The 22670-nt window shown below is 41.6% G+C and overlaps 1 protein-coding gene across 7 annotated transcripts; it reads right to left on the bottom strand.

The window, feature by feature from the left end:
• Positions 1-16013: 16013 nt before the first annotated feature.
• LOC110937624 lies at positions 16014-20038 on the bottom strand. 7 transcript variants are annotated; one of them, XR_002590918.2, is made up of 7 exons: positions 19576-20038; positions 19400-19497; positions 18851-19292; positions 18649-18774; positions 18444-18558; positions 18037-18176; positions 16014-16296 (listed from the first exon to the last, which is right to left on the bottom strand). XR_002590918.2 is itself a non-coding variant. In XM_022180070.2 (6 exons), exons 3-6 carry the CDS (start codon positions 18458-18460, stop codon positions 16171-16173), a joined length of 369 nt encoding a protein of 122 aa, XP_022035762.1. In that variant the 5' UTR covers positions 18461-18558; positions 18649-18774; positions 19576-20038; the 3' UTR covers positions 16014-16170. The 7 variants fall into 7 exon arrangements, 1 of the variants encoding a protein (XP_022035762.1); XR_002590919.2 differs by having other exon boundaries at positions 18649-18760; XR_004890692.1 differs by having other exon boundaries at positions 18043-18176; positions 18649-18760.
• Between the last annotated feature and the right edge of the window lie 2632 nt (positions 20039-22670).

Here is a 22670-nt window from a genome sequence, read left to right as displayed (position 1 = left end):
CATATTCAAGCAACATGTACAAGAGAGCTAAGCTATTTTAGAGAGGTAAAGTTGCCAATTGTCTAAAAATTTAAGACAATTTAAGGGTAAATTTGACAAATCATCCTCATGTGTTTATGATCCAGAATCCCCACTGTCGCTTGCTTATGTTGGGGAGAGGAGCTGATCGGCTTTGTACTTGTCGAATACCCAACCACCGGATGACGTTAGTTGGATCTTCGGTGACGTTGAGAGCTCCTGTCCTTGCTTGCTACAAAAGAAATAAACCGTTAGCCTCGCCACGGGGGACCCCGGGAGGGGGATCCCTGACCAAGCTCCGGCGTGAGGATAAGTAAACTTGCCGGATGAGGTAAGGAGTGTTTTCCGATGAAGGTATTCACCGGAAAGTTCCTATCTTGGTGTGAATCTAATTAATGTGCTATGTGTGTAGTAAATACGAGGAATATTGGTCGGAGTTAATGAGGAGAATAAATGAGAGTAGTAAATGAGAAGTTGGCCGGAGATTATACCTGTCTTTGCCTTATCCTTGTTCCTTCTTATATAATGGCATGCCCTTATCTCTAAGAGAAATATCCCTCATATTATCTAACGGTAACTGTGATGCTTTGGGAAGGTCAGACACGTGTCTGACCCCCAACGGTTGCGATACCTTTCTCCATTAATGCATGGCCGGATAAGTACTATGATGGTGACTGGATGCTTCTCTTATCAGGCATTTAATGAGCCTGTTATCTCTTAGCTGTTTTCCCGCTCACGTGAAGAAGAAACCTTGGTAAGCAAGGGTAATTCACTTAGTGGGCTCTTGAGTGACTGGGCTCCCTAAAGAGAAAGGCCCAAAGCGGGTAAAGTGGGCTTCCACTGGCCCGTCGTCAAGTCATCTTTAGTCCCTGGTTCTGAGACCCGAGGCTCATGATCCGGGGCTGAGTCACAACCGTTTAAGAGAGATGGTTTCTCTTTGGGTGGGCCCACTCCTAATCAGTTGTTGTTTGCAGTTTTTATTAATCACTACATCGCCGAATCAACTGTAGCGGGAATTAACTCCCTAGTTGCACGTGCCCGTTTTCAAATTTTTGAAGGGACTGCTGATGTGACGGTTACTTGTACGTCAGCAGTTACCTCTTTAAATATCCCCTTTGATCTCTTCCGATTGCCCATTCAAATTTCTCAACCTCCTTTCCTTCCCTGTAGTTATCTTCCCCATTCACCATTTCTCTTAATCATGAGTCGCGGCGGTCGATCGTCAATAAGGTCTATCTTAACAGTGAAGGATCTGAAAACCTTCGTTGAGGCATACAATATTCCGGATCAATTCTCTCCTTCCTTACCCGGCCCCAACGAATCGGCAGAATGCACGCCGGATAGAATACCCATTTACACCCTTGCCTTTTCTTCCTGTGGGGTCCGATACCCCTTTTCTGCCTTCAAGATTTCTCTGCTTCGTCATTTTGGTGTACATTTCTCGCAGATTCACCCTTTGGGGTTCATGAGGGTAGTTCATTTTGAACTGTCCTGTGCCGCTATCTCGGGGGAACCCTCTGTCCCTCTGTTCTGTATGTTTTACCGGCTGATTTCCGATGGTGACTGGTTCACCTTTCCTAAGCGTCAAAACAGTGTTTCGAGGCCTTTCTACAACTTCATGCCGATTCGACCTACCCAAAGGACTGGAAGTGTAGGTTCATATTTGTTTCTGCGGCTATGTTACCGGAATCCCCTGTGCCAAAGGATCTTGACGCCGTTATTGAGGATGTTGTACCTACCCTTTCTGCAAGCGAGACTGTCCAGTGGAAAAGAATGTGTGATAATCCCACAAGGGCTTTTACTTTCTCCGAGGGGATGCTTGCCATGGGTGGTTTGAGCCCTTCCTACCCAGTTCGTCCAAGAGCCTTCTTTGGCAAGAAAGGTACTTTTTTGTTCTGGGTCTGTTTCTTATAATCATTTCCTTTTTTCTTTCATGCTTTTGGGGACCCGTAGTCATCTTTGGTGCCATGTGCAGAGATAACTTTGTGGCGGCTTCTTCAAGGTGATTCCAAGGATGTGAAATATGTGGTTGATGACGAGGTTGATCCCCGGTTAAATGCGGAGGCACAGGTTGCGGGGGGATCCGTCCAGGCAGGAGGTTCTGTTGCCCTGGGTGGATCTGAGGAGGATCTTTCTGGTGGAGAGGAAAGTTCTCCCGACCTTCCTCCTGTTCATCCCTCCGGTCAGAGCGACGATGAAGAAGTGGAGATACAGCTGGTTCGTAAGAGAAAGTCTGTCAGTCCTCATCCGGCTCCTGCACCTCGCAATATTCGCCAGAGGCTTCGGAGTGCTAGTGGTCAAAAACCTCCTTCTTCCAAGGCTATTTCTGACCTTCCTCCTGCCGGGGTCAAAGGTTCCTTGTCCAAGCATTTAAAGTCCTCAAGCTTAGTGAGTGCCCCATTACTGGTCAGTTATCTCTTTTCCTCTTTTTTCTTTTTGTGTCTTTTCTGATTGTCCCTTCTTCTTGTTTCTTAGGGGAGTTCCCGGGAGCCTATAGAAATTCCAACTAGTCCTTCTCCTTCCCGCATCCGGGACAAGGCCTCTGAGGTGGGGGTAGCTCGCTTTTCCTCGGCTTATGAACTTTCTTCGTTACATGCTACTGGGACTAGCAATCCTACCTTTCAGGAAGGCCTTGCTTGTCGATCCCCCCTTGCCCCTCTGTTTGCTGATGCCATCCCTACCACTTATGTTCCCAAGTGGAAGGTAACTAGTTCTTTCGTGATAGGGACTCCTGAAGCTGCCAGGGATTTTCTGAGTCATGCTGTCCCCCCCTCACATAAATTTGTAAATTCTGCCCTGAGGGATGATCTCTTTGAAGATCAATACATCATGTCTTTGTGTGAAAGCTTCTTTAGGGGTGCTGGGATGCTGCAAAGGATTGACGATTTGAGGAAAGCAAACGAGGGACTCAAGGCTGAGCTTAAGGCTTCCCAGTCGGTTGTTGCTGGGCTTAGAGGCCAAGTGGTTGATGCTGAGAGGAGGCTACAGGAGGAGAAGGTGCATAATCTTCTCCCCCCTTTTTTATATATGCATACGTATTCACTGATCCTTTGTTTAGGGGGCTGGGGCTATGCTTGAGAGGAAGGAGCGAGCCTGGGAGCAGGAGATGGCATCGTTGATTGCGGAGAAGGAGGAGCTTGCTGCTGAGCTGAAGCATGTGATGGAAGTTGGCTCCGTTTCCCAGGAGCAGCTTAACACTATGTATGCAGATTACGGGATAACTTCAGATGATAACCAACGGTTGGCTGGGGAGAAGCACTGGTTGATTACTGAAGATTTTGGGGCTTTCCTGACTGCTGTAGCTCAATCAGAAGAGTTTAAAAGCGGTTTGGAGGAGGTTTATAGGGCCTATAGGGATGTTGGCTATCAGGCGGGGTTGAAGGACGGCTATGCTTATTCTGCACAAGGCCTGGGCAGAAAAGAGACTCCTCTTTATAATTCCAAAGCGAAGAAGAGGTTGTCCAAACTGAACGAGGAGTTTGGGCGTAAAACCCCGGCCGTCCTTGCCAAGATCTTTGAGCATCCCCTGATTTCTATTGATGAACTGAAGGCCCTGTTCTCCTCCGCTGGTCCTTCGTCTCCGCCGTCCCTTTCCGGGGGTGATCCCTAGTGAATTCTGAACACTTGACAAACTTCGATATGGTTGTAATAACTCTAACTTACTTTGTGACATTTGTATGCTTTGCTTGACTTTGTTTTGGGTGGTCCTTTATGTTGGGGACCACCTTGACCGCTAATCGTATGACCTATGGTTATGTATAGTTCCTCCTTTGCTTTGTTGCCCGTTCCTTGTCTTGTTTGTTTTGTTTCTGCAGGGGCTTTTATCGGAGGATAGCTTGGTGATTCCCTGGAGACTTTCAAGCTGCTTTAGTGAGGAGCTATGTTTTCACTTTGTCTCGCTGTGTTTGTAATTTCCTATATTGTTTAGTTTTTGCCCAAGTTACTTGGGGCTTCTTTTTGTATGTATTAAATAAAGCAGATTCCCCTTCGTAGTTTTCTATATACGAGTGTGTTTGCATTATTTGTTTTTTATTGTTTGTTTCGCTAAACTGTGATTGTCTGTTCGAGGCCAATCGGTGGACAAGTTTATAATGCGGTATTATGCTTTTTGACTTGTTTTTGTCCGTCTTAGGTTAGCTAGACCTTTATTAGCCCCACGGCCGGGCTTTGGGCATGTCTTGAATGCCTCATACACGTGTGTTTGTTTGTTCTAGTTATAGATTTAAAGGGTGTTCATAGGCACGTCTGCCCAGGTATGGTTACCCGCAGTTTTCAAAATGGGACACTTTTGTCCGTCTTTCATTGAATCTTCGGGGGATTTATACTTCCCTTCATAGACTGTTTACAAAAGGTTTACTTTCTGGGGGGGAAGTCCCCGTACACATAGTTTTCCTACAACAAAAGTGGCCCTTGGCCGTTTTCTCCTGGGGGCATGCCCCTTACATGTAATACTTCCTGAGCTGCATCAGGTTCCAGGTCCTGGGGACCTCTTTTCCCTCTAAAGTCTCCAACTTGCACGTTCCCTTCCCGTTTGCCCATGTGACTCTATATGGGCCTTCCCAGTTGGGGCCCAACTTCCCGGTATTTTCCTGCAGACTGGCCTCATTGGCTCTAAGAACTAGGTCCCCTGGGACGAGGTTGAGCTTCCTCATCCGGGTGTTGTAGTAACTTGCCAGGAGTTTTTTGTAGTGAGCTTCCTTCACCGCTGCTATCTCTCTTCTTTCTTCCAATAAGTTCAGGTTCATTCTTAGATCCTGCTCGTTCTCCTCATCCCTCAGCTTCATCCGGGCGGTTTGGGATCCGATCTCTGCAGGGATCATGGCTTCCGTCCCGTAGGTAAGACTGAATGGGGTCTCCCCATTGCAACTTTTGGGAGTGGTTCGGTATGCCCATAACACAAATGGAAGTTCTTCCAGCCAGCCCTTCTGTTTCCTCCTAAGCCTGCCCTTCATTCCTTTGATAACGCTTTGGTTGGCTCTCTCTACCAACCCGTTACTCTGGGCATGGGTTACAAAGGTGAACACTTGTTGAATCCTCATCTGCTCGCACCACGGCTTGAAGGGTCTTCCGGCGAATTGCACCCCGTTGTCACTCACCAGTTCCTTCGGGACCCCATATCTGCACACGATATTATCCAGCACGAACCGTCTCATCTGATCTCCGATGATCTTTGCCAGGGGTTTCGCTTCGATCCACTTAGTGAAATAATCAATGGCCACCACCATGTATTTGACCCCCCCGGGGCCCTCCGGGAAAGGCCTGATTATGTCAAGGGCCCATTTTTGGAATGGCCAAGATGTCGAGGCCGGGACCATAGGGTGTTTTTGCTGGTGGGTCATTGGTGCATGTACTTGGCAGTTATCACACTTCTTGATTTCTTCAGATGCCGTCTCGTACATTCGTGGCCAGTAGAATCCTGCGTTCATTGCCCTTCTTACAACCGTTCTTGGTCCTGAGTGCATCCCACAGATTCCCTCGTGCATTTCCCTGATCACATATTCGGCCTCTTCCATGTCTATGCACTTTAGGGACGGACCCAGGTACGACCTTCGGTATAGCTCTTCCCCAATCAGTTCATATTGTAGGGCTTTGACTCTTACCTTTCTGGCCGCCCATTCCCCCTCGGGTAAGGTCCCGTCCCGGAGGAATTTAATGATCGGGGTCATCCATGTTTCTTGGGAGCCTTCGATTGTGGCCACTTCCGTTACGTCCAGGGAGGGGGATGTCAGGACCTCTACTTTGACCTCCTTCGCGAGGTGGCCGAATGCTACTGAAGCTAACTTGCTGAGTGCATCAGACTTCCTGTTCCTCCCTCGAGGGATGTATTCCAGTTTGAAGGTTCTGAATGCCTTAGCTGTCTCCTTAACTTTCGCCACATACCGAGCCATGATGCTATCCTTCGCTTCATATTCCCCCTGATACTGCTTTACTACCAACTGTGAATCGGTACTGGCCTCCACGTGTTTTGCTTTCATCTTCTGTGCCAATCTCATCCCTGCCAAGAGGGCTTCATACTCGGCGGTATTGTTGGTGTTTTCGAAATTCAACCTTATAGCATACGTCAGCTCAACCCCCTCGGGGCTTATCAATGTGATGCCTGCACCATTCCCTTCTTCACTGGATGCTCCATCTGTGAACAACTTCCAGACAGCCTCGTCTTCCCTTTTCTTTTCTTCTTCCTCCAAAGCTTCCCACCTTAGTAATTCCCTCTCTTCGTCCTCAGGCACTTCTGCTAGGAAGTCAGCCAGTATTTGTCCCTTCATGGCTGTCCTGGGCTTGAACTCCAGAGAATGTTCTCCCAATTCTACGGCCCATTTAGCCAGTCGCCCTGACTGTTCCGGTTTTCTAAGCACTTTCTGGAGGGGTTGATCAGTTACTAAGGTGACCTTATGCCCTTGGAAGTACCTTCTGAGCCTTCGAGATGCAAAAACCAGGGCCAACGCAAGCTTTTCTAAAGGCATGTACCGCTCCTCGGGCCCCTTAAGTGTTCTGCTGATGAAATATATGGGGATCTGTTTCCCCTCCCGTTCCACCATCATGACCGCGCTTATGGTCGTCTTAGAGGCAGATAGGTAAAGGAGCAGCGGGTCTCCGGGCATCGGGGTGGCTAACGTTGGGAGCTTGCAGATGTAGGTTTTCATTTCCTGAAAGGCAGCTTCGGCTTCGGTGGTCCAGTTGAATTTGCTGGTCTGGAGGCAGTTTTTTAACACTTTCATGAAAGGGAGGGTTTTGTCAGCCACTTTTGATAAGAAACGATTTAGCGCAATCAGCCTTCCGTTTAACTGCTGGATGTCCTTAAGGGACCTGGGAGAGCGCATTTCGGCCATAGCCTGGGTCTTTTCTGGGTTTGCCTTTATCCCTCCTTTAGTTACCACCACCCCCAGGAAATTTCCTTCCTCTACCCCGAAACAGCACTTCCCGGGGTTCAGTTTCATGTTTACATCCTGCATTGTGTTGAGAGTCTCAGATATGTCGTCTATCATGGCTGCTTCTGTCAGACTTTTGACGACAATGTCGTCAACATACACCTCTAGATTCCTTCACCTTTGCTCCCTAAACAAGGTGTTCATAAACCTTTGGTATGTTGCCCCCGCATTTTTGAGACCAAAGGGCATCTTGGTATAGCAAAATGTTCCCTCATCGGTGATGAAAGCAGTTTTCTCTTCGTCTTCTATTGACATCTGTATTTGGTGGTATCCCTTGTAGGCATCTAGGAAGCACTTCAGCGGATACTGGGACAGGGAGTCCACTTGGGTGTCTATCTCCGGGAGGGGGTAGCAGTCCTTGGGGCATGCTTTGTTTAAGTCTTGGAAATCGATGCACATCCTCCATCCCCCATCTTTTTTCTGAACCATAACTGGGTTAGCAACCCAGGATGGGTATTTGACTTCCCTGACTATCCCCGCCCTGAGTAACTTGCGGGTCTCTTCACAAGCAGCGCTTCTTTTGTTTGGTCCCATGCTCCGCTTCTTTTGTCTCACTGGTTTCGCCCATGTGAAGGTGTTGAGCCGGTGCTCTGTCAGGCTTCTGGGAATTCCCGTCATGTCACCATGTTGGAATGCAAACACGTCCAGGTTATGGAGGAGCAACTCTTTCAGGGCACTCTTGCATTTGTCACTTAGGTGGCTTCCCACCTTGACCGTTTGCTCCGGGAACTTATCACAGAGGACCCATTCTTCCACCTTCTTCCCTTGGGTCTTCCCGGGTTCCTCCGCTTTGGATACTGAAGAGACCACTTCGTAGGCTGACTTAACCCATGCAAGCCCCTTTGGTGTTTGGAATACCAAAGCCCCGTGAGGAGTAGATGCTTGTGCTTGTAGATCTCCAATCCCAGGTCTTCCCAAAATCGCGTTGTACTTAGAGGGTGCCCTGACTACAGTGAAGGTTAAATTGATCGTCCGGACCCTGTCCCCTACACCGACTGTAAATGGGAGCCTGATCTTTCCCAGAGGGTGTGATACGCTGTTGTTGAATCCCACCAATGGGATGGAGTCTTCCTCCAGTCTATCTCTTATATCTCTGTCGAATCTGAGGAAGCAATGTTCATATATTACCTCGACGCCTGACCCTCCGTCCACATGTATTCTAGACACTTTGTGTCCAGCTATCACAGCTGAGATATTCAGCGGAAGTCGTTGCACTTCGCTTTCTTCTAAGTACGGCATAAGGATGGGAGTTTTCATGCAGTTCGGAGAGCCTAGGATCCTGGCCTTAACACTTCGGGTAATATCAAATTCATTTCTCCTCCTTATCATATCAACATCTGCCCTCCCAGGCTCTCTTGCATCTCTTCCCTTACGGTCCCCTCCCCCCTCCTTGATTTCCTTGACCAGGTGGGCCAGTCTTCCCGTCTTCACCGCAACCTCTATTTCCCTTTTGAGGTACATGCAATCATCGGTTTTGTGCCCGAAGCCCTTATGAAACTCACAGTATTCGTTTGGCTGTGCCTTGGGGCCTGGCTTTATGGGGGGTGGCCTTAGGAAAGAATTCTTCACTCTTTCCGTGGCCAGTATCTCACTTGGAGTTTTGACGAGGGGGGTGAAGCCGTCAGGGTAAGGGGGAGGGCCCCTCCCTCGGGGTCTGTAGGGGGAGTATGAGGGCCTTGCCCTGTCATGTAACATTCTATCAAAGGGAGGCTTTCAGGAATAGGGAGTACCTTTTTCAAGGGGTCTTGCTGTTGGGGTGGCCCTTCGGGGTGTAGTGTCCGTCTCCTTAGCCTTGCTGACCGTATCCTTTCCCCGGACGAAAGCCCTGACCCTGTCCATGAGATTATCGAAGGAAGGTGGGAACTCCTCTCCCAGCTTTTCACACAGCTGTGCATGCTTCAGCCCATTTATAAAGCTACTGATTTTCATGACCTCCGGAACATCCTTGATGTTCATGCTTTCTTTGACAAACCTTTCCATGTACTAGTCTATCCGCTCGTTGTCCCTTTGCCTGATGTGGAGGATTTCGTTGGGATTCTTGACCACCTTCCTTTGTTGGCCGAAATTTCTGAGGAATTTTTCGCTTAACTCTTCGTAGCTGTCTATGCTCCCCGGAGGGAGGCTATCAAACCACAGTCGGGCTCCTTCTGTTAAGGTTTGCACAAACATGTGGCACCATACCGGCATGGGCCACCTTCCCAGCTGCCCCGCTCCTCGGAAGGCATACAGATGATCCTCTGGATCCCTCGTTCCGTCGTAGCGATCAAAGCCTGGGGGCAGCTTTGTCTTGGGAGGCATGGGTGCCTCTGATATTCTCCTTGTGAACTTTGAGACCTCGGCCAGGTCTCGTGGTAGGTATGGTTGGTCCAAACCAACGCTACCTGAATCGTCTTTCTCCTTTTCCTTGTGTTTCTGACCGATGATCAAGTCATCTCTCTCTTCGGAAGACATCTGCCTCAGGGCTGTCATGAATGTTTCCAGCTGGTCCCCATTGTTGCCCTTATTCTGGGGGTTCGTTCCTTCTTGATTAGAGGGTGTGTCAAAAGAGAGCCTGGCCTAAGGCTGTCCAACTTTTCTTGTCTCTTCAAATCGTCAAGATACTTGGTTATCTTCTCCCTGTGCATGGCCACAAAGCCAGGGGTGACATGCTCCGTTTCTTCCAGGTTTTCTACCAGGTTTTCGTTGCCCTCTTCATGAGTAATGTCCTCCACGGTGACCTTATCCAAATCGTTTTGGGTCGTCTGGGTGACACGTGAACTATGTGGGGTTGCCATGTTGTTTTTGGAAGGGTGAGTTGCTCTCTGAACGTCGAATGTTAATGTGAGAACACTGGTCCGGCCTGTGTCCCACGGATGGCGCCAATGTCGAATACCCAACCACCGGATGACGTTAGTTGGATCTTCGGTGACGTTGAGAGCTCCTGTCCTTGCTTGCTACAAAAGAAATAAACCGTTAGCCTCGCCACGGGGGACCCCGGGAGGGGGATCCGTGACCAAGCTCCGGCGTGAGGATAAGTAAACTTGCCGGATGAGGTAAGGAGTGTTTTCCGATGAAGGTATTCACCGGAAAGTTCCTATCTTGGTGTGAATCTAATTAATGTGCTATGTGTGTAGTAAATACGAGGAATATTGGTCGGAGTTAATGAGGAGAATAAATGAGAGTAGTAAATGAGAAGTTGGCCGGAGATTATACATGTCTTTGCCTTATCCTTGTTCCTTCTTATATAATGGCATGCCCTTATCTCTAAGAGAAATATCCCTCATATTATCTAACGGTAACTGTGATGCTTTGGGAAGATCAGACACGTGTCTGACCCCCAACGGTTGCGATACCTTTCTCCATTAATGCATGGCCGGATAAGTACTATGATGGTGACCGGATGCTTCTCTTATCAGGCATTTAATGAGCCTGTTATCTCTTAGCTGTTTTCCCGCTCACGTGAAGAAGAAACCTTGGTAAGCAAGGGTAATTCAATTAGTGGGCTCTTGAGTGATTGGGCTCCCTAAAGAGAAAGGCCCAAAGCGGGTAAAGTGGGCTTCCACTGGCCCGTCGTCAGTACTGATGGAGGATCACTCTAAGGTTGTAAGTTTTCTCCATCGCAATCAACAGTATCCAATGTGATCATCAATTTCTACAACGGAGTCTTTTCTCCTTTAATAGCTCCGTTCGTCTCCAGCCATGTCTAGGGTTACAGCCGCTGGGATACAGATTTCGTCTCCCCATCCCTTCACAGTAATCGTTTCTCCTTTATCGCAATCTATCCCGTTCGTTGTTTGATTTTGTTTGTTATTGTTGTGATTGCATTCATGCTGTGTAACTGATTTCAATTGATTATGTCTGTGGTTTGAGGGTGATAGGAGAAGAGTCAGTTCTGACTGGACTTACTATGTTTTCTGGACCATTCGACCTCGCCCGTATATTACTTTTTTAATCATATCAAACCATTATATTGATCTTTACTCAAACGGGGTTTGTTTTCTGCGATTTTTTTGACAAGTTAGAGGCGGTAATGGCATTGGTGGGACAACATGGGACATACACGGTACATATTGACATGTTATGTGATTAGTCATGTTTGATTAGCCGTGGTTTATGAGCTCTTGGTAGGCAAGCAAAACAGACAATATTGGTGGGACGAGAGGTCGGATGTTACATGTTATGTGATTTATGATTTGCCGTGGTTTATTGCAGGATGTTGATGTGGGAAGACGGGTTTTGCTGAGGACGAATGGCGGACTCTTTAGAAGAAATGGATGCAGCAGGGGAAGATCCTGTTTCAGCAAAATGTCAATTCAGTTGTATAATTATGGAGAAGGGTGGGTAGTTGGTAGGTGTTTGTTATCAATTTTAAGATTTGTAATCTATGAATGATCAAGAATAGTAGAGTTTCCAAAACATAAAAATAAAAAAATATATATTAAATTTATTGATTTCCTTTTGTTATTTTTTTTCTGATGATGGGTGGTTTTATTGAGTACAGATTAATGGGAAAAGTTGCTTCTGATAAGTGTCATAAATGGGTCTTCAAAGAACCTTCAGAATGTGATCAGAGCATATCTAACTATAGGCAAAGTTCTTTTGATGCTATATGGCATGCTTCTCCCACACACACTTACACCTTCAAACAAACACACTTTGGCAGTGAATTTGTATAAAAGTAGTGCGAATACAACTATTGGCAGTGAACATGTTCACACTTTGCTTCTTTACGGTATGATAACTGAACTTGTATACAGTTTTGTTATAGGGTAAAGTTCTTGTACAAATAATCTTAACATACTAAACATACAAATTGAAGGAAAACTCAAAAAGACAAGGTGGCATTTTTGTAATTATCAATAACTATCAAAGTTACTCTACAAATACCTCTAAAAAAACCTAACCACTCCCCCACCCCCAAAAAAAAGCTAAACCCCCCACCCCCCCCCCCCCACCCCCAAAAACCTAAAAAAAACCTAACCCCCCCCCCACCCAAGCTAAAATGCTAAAAACTAAACCCCCCAAAAAACCTAAAAAAAAACCTAACCCCCCCCCCCCCACCCCCAAAACCTAAAAAAACCTAACCCCCCCCCCACCCCCCACCCCCAAAAACCTAAAAAAACCCTAACCCCCCCCCCCCCCCCCCACACCCCCAAAAACCTAAAAAAAAACTAACCCCCCCCCCCCAAGCTAAAATGCTAAAAACTAAACCCCCAAAAAACCTAAAAAATCTAAAAAAATAAAAAAAAAACACACAAATTATTTTATTTTATTTTTTTAACATTTTTTATTATAAAATCGCTACTTTTAGTAGCAGCAGCAAAAAAAAAAAAAAAAAAAAATTTTTTTTTTTTTTTTTTTTTTTGCTAACGAAATGTAGCGATTTTTTAATAAAAATGTAAAAAAAAAATTGTGTTTTTTTAGGTATTTTTTGTTGTAACTTTGATAGTTGGTGGTAATTACAAAAATGCCACCTTGTCTTTTTGGGTTTTCCTTCAATTTGTATGTTTAGTATGTTAAGATTATTTGTATTTGATCTTTTGCCTTGTTATATTGACAATAGTCTAGCTTTATGGTAGAACACTTAAGTTAGTGAATTGGTTGCACTGGTTAGTTTTGGAACTGTATATACAAATGTGAATATTGTTTCATTACCAATAGTAGTTGATAAGATTAACTTTTTAAGGTTTAGAGTTGCAAGTTCTTTTAGACCCTAGACTCAATATTGTTGATCTTGAAAGAAAGCGTCTTCCATATTTGTAACTCATACGATATCTTCCCACCCGGGCCCACCGGGATTGTGTTGAAAATAGGGGTGTAACACAATACGATATCTTTCATATGGGTTATTGGATTTTAATAATCCTAAGTTTCACCAGTTGTCTCAACCTTAAAAATTCCCTCCAATAATCCCAACTTGTAAAACTTTCGCCGCAATTGATCTTTTTCTAATATAGCTGCACTTAAATCAATTAAGGAGTCTCTAGAAGTAATTGAATCTATTGAGGAGACCAAATTCTTATATGTTTGAAATGGATCAGTGGCGCCCAAACTTTTACAAGTTGGGATTATTTGACGGAATTTTTAAAGTTGGGATTATTATCGGCCAACCAGTAAAACTTATGATTATTAAAATCCAATAACCCCTTCCATATTTGTAACTCATCATTCTACAAAATTGAAAATAAAAAAGAGTTGGGATTAAATTGCAAAAGATGAAAAATTTTGGTTTAAAAGTAAAAAATAAGTGGTCTAAATTGCAAAATTGAAGTTATTTATTAATTTTAGATAAAGATAAGGATAAAAATAAGTGATATTTATATACTAATTATTAAATAATATTACTATTAAAAGAAATTTATTAAATAAATATAAATAAAATTTATGAGGTTGAAGGAGACCTATACTTTAATATAATACTAGTGGGAGACCCGCGCGTTGCGACGGAACCTTGGCTTATGACGACAATGATGTGGACGTGGTTGTCACCCCAAGAATGCTCAATGTAGACATTAAGTGCCTCATTTTGGAATGCATGTAAGCATAATGATAAATGAAAAAAGTGAAAGAAAACTGATATCAATATTTTTTATAAAAGCAATCACATTAGAACAAAAAATTGAAAATTGATGTAAGCTATTTATAACATTTTAGGCCATGGGGTATGGGGTTTGGGTTGGGGCGTGGCCCCTTGAGGCTTGGCTTTCAAGCCGGGCGTGGGGCGGGGAAGCAAGGTGACATGGCGGTTTGTGATTGGCCCATTAAAACTAGCCGTTGGGTTGGGCTAGCCGTTGGGCTACTTTAAAAAAAAAATTTCCCTTTATAAATACTTACCACATTTAACATTTTTCTCACACAATATCAAACACATAAAACACAATATTGCCATGAGTTCTTCAAGTTATAGTGAATCGTCATCATCATCTGACGATGGTGCGGAAACATTTCTACAAACGATCGCGGCGGTGGTGAAAGCTATCGTGGAAGACGAAGACGATGAGGAAGAGACTCAACAACCTAAACGGAGGAGAAGGTACATGGCTCGTGAACGGCACACCGCTAAGGATTTGTTGGTAAGCGATTACTTCTAAGCGGAACCTAAGTATGATGAAAAAATGTTTAGGCGTCGTTTTCGTATGAGTAGAAACTTATTTTTAAGAATATCTAGAGATCTTGAGGAGAAATATGTTTATTTCCAACAAAAACCCGATGTAACCGGGCAATTAGGATTTAGTACGTGGCAAAAGGTCACGGCCGCACTTAGGCAGTTAGCGTACGACAATAGTTCGGACATTATGAATGACTATTTAAAAATGTCTGCACGTGTAGCTAGAGAAACTCTTCACAACTTTTGTTCGTGTATTCTAGAACTTTATAGGAAAAGATATTTGAGAAAGTCCTCCTTCAGTGACATGCAACAAATATTGGAACATCACGCAGATTATCATGGGCTACCCGGGATGCTAGGTAGTTTAGATTGTATGAAATGGCCTTGGGAACTTTGTCCTACCCAATGGCAAGGCGCTCACACTAGTGGATTTCACGGGGTGCCAGCCATCATGCTTGAAGCGGCTGCGTCCCAAGATCTTTGGATATGGCATGCGTTCTTCGGTATGCCAGGTTCACATAATGATATTACCATCATAAACCACTCCACTCGCCTCTTTTCAATGATCGGGTAAATGGTATAGGACCCAAAGGAACTTTCTTTATAAACGGGGTTGAGTACGTGTATGGGTACTACCTAGTTGATGGGATTTACCCAGAGTGGGGGGTTTTCGTAAAATCGTTCACAAGACATGGTACCTCAGATCCAAAGAGATTAAAGTTTAACAGGGTCCAGATGGCTGCTCGTAAAGACGTCGAGCGAGCATTCGGTGTTTTGAAGAAAAGGTGGCGAATATTGGCAATGCCTTGTCGACTATGGGACAAGGATCAAATTGGAAACGTGATATACACATGTATCATTCTTCACAACATGATTTTGGAGAATGAAGGTAGAACGGTCGTAACCTACTATGATGATGATGACCCCCAACCAGGTAACGTAACAGACGAAGATAAAGCGGCAAATGAATTTTTAATAAAGTCAAGGGATATACATCAGAACCTTCGAGCTGATTTGGTGGAACATGTTTCAACGATTCCTGGGTTCGAAACCGACGAAGAATGACTGTTTTTTATTTTGATAATTATTATGTATGTTTATGTATTTAAAAAAAAATATGTATCTTTATTTTTTATGTAGTTATAAATAAAATATATATAAAAAAATGTTGATGTGGCTAGGCCACGCCGCCCAGCCACGCCCAACCCAAGCCCCACCATACCCCTAAAAATCTTGGCTTTAGGTTTGTAATATTCAAGATCCACGTATCACTAAATGCCCAACCCAAGCCCCAACCTAAGCCCCACCATACCCATGTTCTTATTGCATGAAATCAAAAGCCAATTGAACTAACCACAATGCAAAAGTGACCAATCAAAAGCTTTGAGCAGGTCTGCAACTTGTATTTGTGAATAAAATAAAAGAACTCATTATGAAAGATGATTGGCACAACACAACTTAATTGAGCCATTAAGCAATTAGAATAAAATTTACTCATTGACTTCCTTTACATGTTTAGAACTACATTTGCTGATATAAAAGAATACCAGTAACTATGACTGACCTGCATGTATCAAAAAAACATAGGAGTACCATTCAAAAAGACTCTCTAATCTCATTTGAACACCTTTTCACCTTTGTGATTCTTTGACCCATTCGATCACATTACACATTTGTTATTGTTTAACCCATATGTGCAGCTGCATTTTATACCTTTTTTAACACGTTTACAGCCGAGTTTTATGCATATTTTTACAACGTTCGCAACTGTGTTTTTTCACCTTTTTATCACATTTGCAGCTGTCTTACGTCTCTTTTTACCACATCTTGAGCTGCTGCATTATATGCCTCTTTTTATAACATTTATAGCCACATTTTATACCCTTTACGGTCAGATGTAGCGCTTCGAATTTTTACCTTTTTATCACACTTACAACAGTGACTCATACGTGTAGATTCACACTGTTGTGATTCATCATATATAATTTTATCTTGCTCCCTTCTCACCAACTCATTACAGCTATACAAGTTGAGATGATTAAAACTATCAATACTTCACACATAAAAAACAAAAACATAACAATAACTTACATCCTATTCTCACTTTCTCAGAAAACCGTTGTTTGTTCGGCCATCCTTCTAATGATCCGCAAACCCCAAACTATACACCCAAAACTCCATGTCGTTTTCCCATATCACAGCCACTTCTCCGTTGAACCAGCTGGGTGCTTTTTCCGAACCAGTTTCTCCAATCAATACCATTACCTGCACCATGAACCAGTTTCTCCAATCAATACCATTGTCTAGCGTTGATGTGACTTCCGTTATTATCAGGGGCGGAACCAGAGGGGGGTCAAGAGGGTCCGTTGACCCTCCGGTCATCGGAACTTTTTGAATTTTAATTTATAAATTTTGAGTTTTTGAAGAACAAACTTAGAGATGGACCCCCTAATTTGAACCAGTATAGAATATAAGCTTATGATGACCCCCTAACTAAATCGTTCTGGTTCCGCCACTGGTTATTATAAAAAAATCCATTACAATTATTTTCATTATTGAATCAGATTTCTCCCTTGACATTCCACGTCTAGAAATTACACCAATTTCCAACCATAAAATTACAGAAGCTGAAACGTGTGCAGAAATAGTGTTACACTATCTTCAGACAGGCAAAATAAAAAAATAAAAACAACGTAAAAGGAAACAAATGAGCAGTATAGGTCGCAAGTCGCCCAAAGCGTTAATGCATAAAACCTCCTAAAACAATTTTATTAAAAAAAATTACTACTGAAATCTTTTGTAATCAAACTGATAGTAACTAAAAAATGTAGCAAATTGGTAAATCCTAAACAAATCCAATCTACCCCTTAGTTAAAACGTAACCATTTTCCACCTCTGGTAAGAATTACATACCTTGACCACCTAAGTTCATCTTCTATCAACTTCCCAAACTGATAGCCAACCCACAAGGTATTTAAATTCCCTAGCCATTGCATTAAACGTTGGATCAATCGGGTCTTACGGTGCGGGTCAAAAGTGGGTCAATTACATCAAGTTGGGTCAAGATATCAACCCAGATTGAAAAGCCCATGTCAAGCAATCATGCATGCAGCCCACGTTCCACCCATTTGCATTTCAACTTACAAGTTTTTTTAGTCCATTTTCCACATGCAAATTTTATGTCTATTTTATTTTAATTTATTTAAAATTTGAAGTAGTTTTCAGTTTATCCACTTCCCTACTTGTAGCAACGTGGGGTTGCATTTTGGTTTCCTTTATGTATGTCGACAAGATGAATAAAAAAGGCAGTGAGTTTATGAAAAGTTTCTTTGGTTAATTTTCTCATTGGATTATGAGTTAATTGATCCTTCCATTGCTAGTTCAAGTGTGGCAACTTGAATGGTGTTCTTTGGATCCTAAATTGATACTAGTGGTGAATCTGTATCTAGTATTAACTTAGGCTGCCCTATCGTTTGTTTGTGTGGTGTGTCTGTATCACAAACGAGCGTTAGATCTATCCGTTTCTCATTTGATTTCAAAACACGATCCGTTACTGTAACCGGGTGCCTATCACAAACCTTCATTTTATTTGTTCTACATATTTGTTCCACATTTGACAAATATACCCTTACAAGTTCTCTCCTATAATGATGGTCTAGGCAAAGAAAAGAACGATCCACTCTCTCCCTACAAAACCAGTTAGCACATGTTGGTATTTTTCACCATAAACGTTTTCAAATGCCCTTCCCTAAACAAAACCCTAAACCTAGAATTCAACTCCTCTGTATCAAAAGGTACCACCAATTTCTTTACAGGCCGCGGCATAAACGAGAATCCTCTGTCTAATAAAACCTCCCTCAGATACGCAACATTCCTGTTTCTAAAGGAAAACCCCCCATTTCAAGAAAATCCAAAAACATCAAAATCCACATAAAAACATGATATTCTCAACAATAATAAAGCTACAATTCGAGCAAATTCAAGGGAAGGGAGAAGAGAACACACCCCAACCTTCTATCACTGCCGTTGAGTAGCACGACCACCAAAGTCGCTGGTTTTCTATCTCTTTCGCAGCTTTTGAGAGTCGCCGCACGTTGCAGCGGAGTTGACAATACGCGATGGGATTAGCTAGGGTAGCCAAGAACCTACAAAGATGAAAATATGATTTGAAGAACCATACACATAATAGAACAATTATGAAAATATCATGTATATGTAATTAAATTCTTTTCATTTTTTAAAGATATTTAGATTTAATAGATTTTCAGCTGATGCATTAGATCAGTTTAAAGAGTGAGTTTGCTACCATAAGCCAGCTTCATTAATTATAATAGCTTTTTTTCACATATTAAGGACCACAAACGATTATTGTGCAATGCAATAATATCTAATATCTGGAAGTAACATTCTACCTTGGTAAGAGCAACATAAGGAAAATTAATCCCGATTAGTTATCCAACGATTATTCCCGCAATTGCAGATATAATAAGTCTCGTACCGTCGCATTGCTTCTTCTTCACATGTCCACTATATGAAAAAAGAAAAAAGAAGTAGATACTTAACATAGTATGATCCAATATACACAAACAACCCAATAAGATTTGATCATATACTAACCCTCGATGCGTGTTTTGCATTTTGCGAAAGAAATCCCAATTTCAAAGGCGTAAGCAGTTGCATTTACTATTGTTACAGCAGGATTAATGGGAGCATGTTGGCTCCTTCGTATCTGGAAAGAACAAGCTTTATTGTTGCAAGTTTCAGTACTAAATACTAAAATCAAACCCCAAAAAAGACAAAGACAACAGAGACTACAAACCTCATCTATATAACCAAAATGGAGAAAAGATACATGCTCAATGGAATCAATGCTTAAACAGAGCTAACGTAGATTAGCAATACTGATATGTCATCTTTCTTATTTGTGTCTCATCTACATGGTAATCTGAACACAAGACTTAACCATATATATTATAATAGAAAACAACAAGATAGAACACAATTCCAATTACTAAAAAGCTTATGCTTCCGAAATCAAAAATATTGAGTGATACCTATATAATCGCTTGCCTTCCCACATATTCAATAGTTATATAGGCATTTGAATGAATACATATTAAAGATACACATCATTCAAAAAATTTAGCCTTACAACTGGGGACAGAAGTAGAAATTATAAGTCCTCATTATCATCATCATCATCATCATCATCATCAAAAGCCACATTTTATCTTTTGCAATCATGTTATGGACAATTTACCCTGAAAAAAAAGAAGATACAACATTTTGTTAGTAGATTCCTAGTATATCGCACATAATCCGTCTCAGTGAGTCGACTTCTGATCAATTCCACATATAATAAACAAACCTGCTAAAAACTAAAAACCTATAAGAAGAGTTAGTAAATCATAAACCAAAGACAAGCGATGCAAGTACATCATCAATGCTTGCAAGTGTAATCCATGGCTGCAAAAGAAGAAGAACGATTAAATCAACCAATTTCATAAACCTAACAAAAAAATATATGAAGGAGAGAAGATTTACAAGTAAACTGATGTAACAGTAGGGGTTGATTTCGGAAAACCAACGTGATAGCTGCAATTTTGGGCTTTTTCTCATACTGTAGTCTGCTTCTCTGATCAAGTTCTCTTTAGCCCTTATCTCACCGCTCAATTTTCGATCAGAAAAGGCAATAACGATCTCTTGTATGTCAATCGATTCTGCTCGATTCTGATGGAATTGCAATGAAGATGAAAATTGAATGAACAGTGTGAGATTTGTAACTCTGAGCATAACTAAATAAGGAAACGGAAGGAAGATGAAGAAGGTGGCCGACTGGTAGCCTCAATGATGAGACCTAATTGATTGAATTGGTAATTGCAATGACGCTTTAAGTCATCCTAGCATTGTTGTCCAGTTGTAGATGACGTAATACATTGAATTGGGGGAAAATTGGATGAAGGGGATGAAAGAACAGGGAAGAAGGCATGACTCTTCCTCTGACGTCTTAAAATTTTTGGGGGAAAATTACGTTTAAGTACATAGAAAATGTATTATATATAGATAATATAGATATAGTATATCTACTTTAATAAATAAAAACATACTTATCAAAAGAAGATGAGATAATCGAAAATTTATACACCCATCAATATTTGATGTAACCAAAATTTTAGCCTCTAATTTTTATAATTTGTTATTATAGTTTTCACAAATGTTAAACATATATATAAACAATATATATATATATATATATATATATATATATATATATATATATATTATGTACAATACCTCTTATCATACATTATGTACGCGATACCCTCAGCCGTACGATCTTCAATCGATCAAACGTGAGCGAAACTAATTTAAATGATTAAATTAATCATTTTAATATATCTAAATCATACCAGGAAGGTTAAACGTCATTGCGAGGTCATAAATCTCTGTAATTGACCGATGATAGTTCAAAATCAAACCCTAAATCAAATTCAAAAACTTGAAAATCTTCTTCCCCAACCTCCCTTCGTTTCTTTTAGTGCGATATCGATAATAAGAACTACTAATTTGGGAGTTGTAAGGGTCAAACGGAAGAAGACTGACAATGATCGACCAACAATCGAAGAAGATGAACAGTAACACACACACAGATTTTTCACATGCGATATTCAATTTTCCACATGCGATTCTACACACCCCATGCCATTTTTCACATTACCCCATGCTAGCCATTTTTTCACATGCGATATTTAATTTTCCATATGCGATTCTACACACCCCATGCCATTTTTCACATTACCCCGCCATTTTTTCACATGCGATATTCAATTTTTCACATGCGGTTCTACACACCCCATGCCATTTTTCACATTACCCCATGCCATTTTTTCACATGCGATATTCAATTTTCCACATGCGATTCTACACACCCCATGCTATTTTTCACATTACCCCATGCTAGCCATTTTTTCACATGCGATATTCAATCTTCCACATGCGATTCTACACACCCCATGCCATTTTTCACATTACCCCATGCCATTTTTTCACATGCGATATTTAAATCTTCCACATGCGATTTTGTCCATCTACACACCCCATGCCATTTTTCACACTACCCCATGCTAACCATTTTTCACATGCGATATGTATTGAATTCGCACCAGATCTGCACCTGATCGAACGGCTGGGATGATCGCGTACGTATCGTACGATAAGCGCATTTGTATTTTACTCTTTACCTATATATATATATATGTGTGTGTGTGTGTGTCTTTAATATATATATAATCTTAGATCATGAACTAATTACATTCCATCTTCTACTTTGATAACACTTTTTAAAATATTGAAAATATTAATTTGAAATAAAATATATTAATTATTTTGTATTAAAAAACAAAATTCTTACTTCGTAAATGCATCATTTAAAACGAGTAATGTTATATTTTCTTTAATTTTGTATGCATAGTTCATATTCGGGTTATATGTATTCATATAAAAATTTATTTTATGATGTGTGATGCAAAAAATAATATGAAATATAAAAAAATAATGTAAAACTTATAATCGCTGTGTCCTTTAAACGCAACCAACCTCAATAGTAATATATATATTTAAAGAAAAACTCATTCGCGTTTATATAAATGGAAAAAGAACATTTATTTCCCCAAAGAACTCGATCAACTCCATGATTATCTTAAAACCTTTCATTTTCTATCCTAAAACCCATGTAATACATGGGTCTATAAACTAGTTCCACAATAAAACGTTTCAAGTTATTTTTTTATATTTTTTTAAGAAATATAAAAAATACTATTTCTATTTATAAACTGTTATAAATAAACATTTATAATGACATTTAAATAAAATTCCAATAATTTAATATTTAAAGTTTTAAACTGTATAAAAATTAATATTTCTATTTATAAACTGTTATAAATAAACATTTATAATGACATATAAATAAAACTTCCAATAATTTTATAGTTTAAAGTTTTAAACTAGTGATTAAAGTTTAAGTTTATATAAAAAGTAAACAAAAAGCTTGAGTTATGTCAAAGTTTTAAAGTTGAATATTGTTTTATAACTAAACCAAATTTGTAGGGACTAAATGCGGACAATCTACAATTTTTTTTTAAAACATAACAAACAAGAGCCTTTTTTCTTGTTCGTTCAGTCAGCAAGTGTTTCCGGCAAGTCCGGCGAAGAATCCGGGGATTCCGGAAAACCCAAATCCGACCGTTTAGGCTGTGGGGTATATGGCGGGGTTTTGGGCGTGGGTTGGGGGAAAACGCCCAAGCCACCACCCCAGGTGGGCTTAGGTTGGAGCGTGGCCCTTGGGGCTTGGGTTTCAAGCCGGGCATGGGGCGGGGGTGACATCCTAGCTGGCTGCCTTCTATTCACTGACCCCGCCATGTCATAGCGGGCCATTTTGACCATTTGAAAGTTTGAATTTTAAATTCAAACCGTTTGGCTACCCCAAACCGCCATGGCGGTCCCAACATCCCCTATAAATAACCCCCAACCCCACCGGCTACCCCATCCCAAACCCGTCGCTATCCACCGGCTACCCCACTTCCAAACCCGTGACTATCCACCGCTACCCCAACCCGAAGAAGATGGCATCTTGGACCCAC

This window comes from Helianthus annuus, chromosome 4, assembly GCF_002127325.2.
Source record: "Helianthus annuus cultivar XRQ/B chromosome 4, HanXRQr2.0-SUNRISE, whole genome shotgun sequence".
Lineage (NCBI taxonomy): Eukaryota > Viridiplantae > Streptophyta > Magnoliopsida > Asterales > Asteraceae > Helianthus > Helianthus annuus.
Note: the sequence above shows the minus strand (reverse complement) of the source record. Positions and strands in the feature narration are given on the sequence as shown.

What these genes read in the sequence shown, in the direction of transcription:
- LOC110937624 (XM_022180070.2), bottom strand. An exon ending in GGCAGTGATAGAAGGTTGGG is followed by an intron (nt 16,659 to 18,036) that starts GTGTGTTCTCTT and finishes CACACGTTTCAG; the next exon opens with CTTCTGTAATTTTATGGTTG. An exon ending in ATTCAATAATGAAAATAATT is followed by an intron (nt 16,297 to 16,572) that starts GTAATGGATTTT and finishes TTCATGGTGCAG; the next exon opens with GTAATGGTATTGATTGGAGA.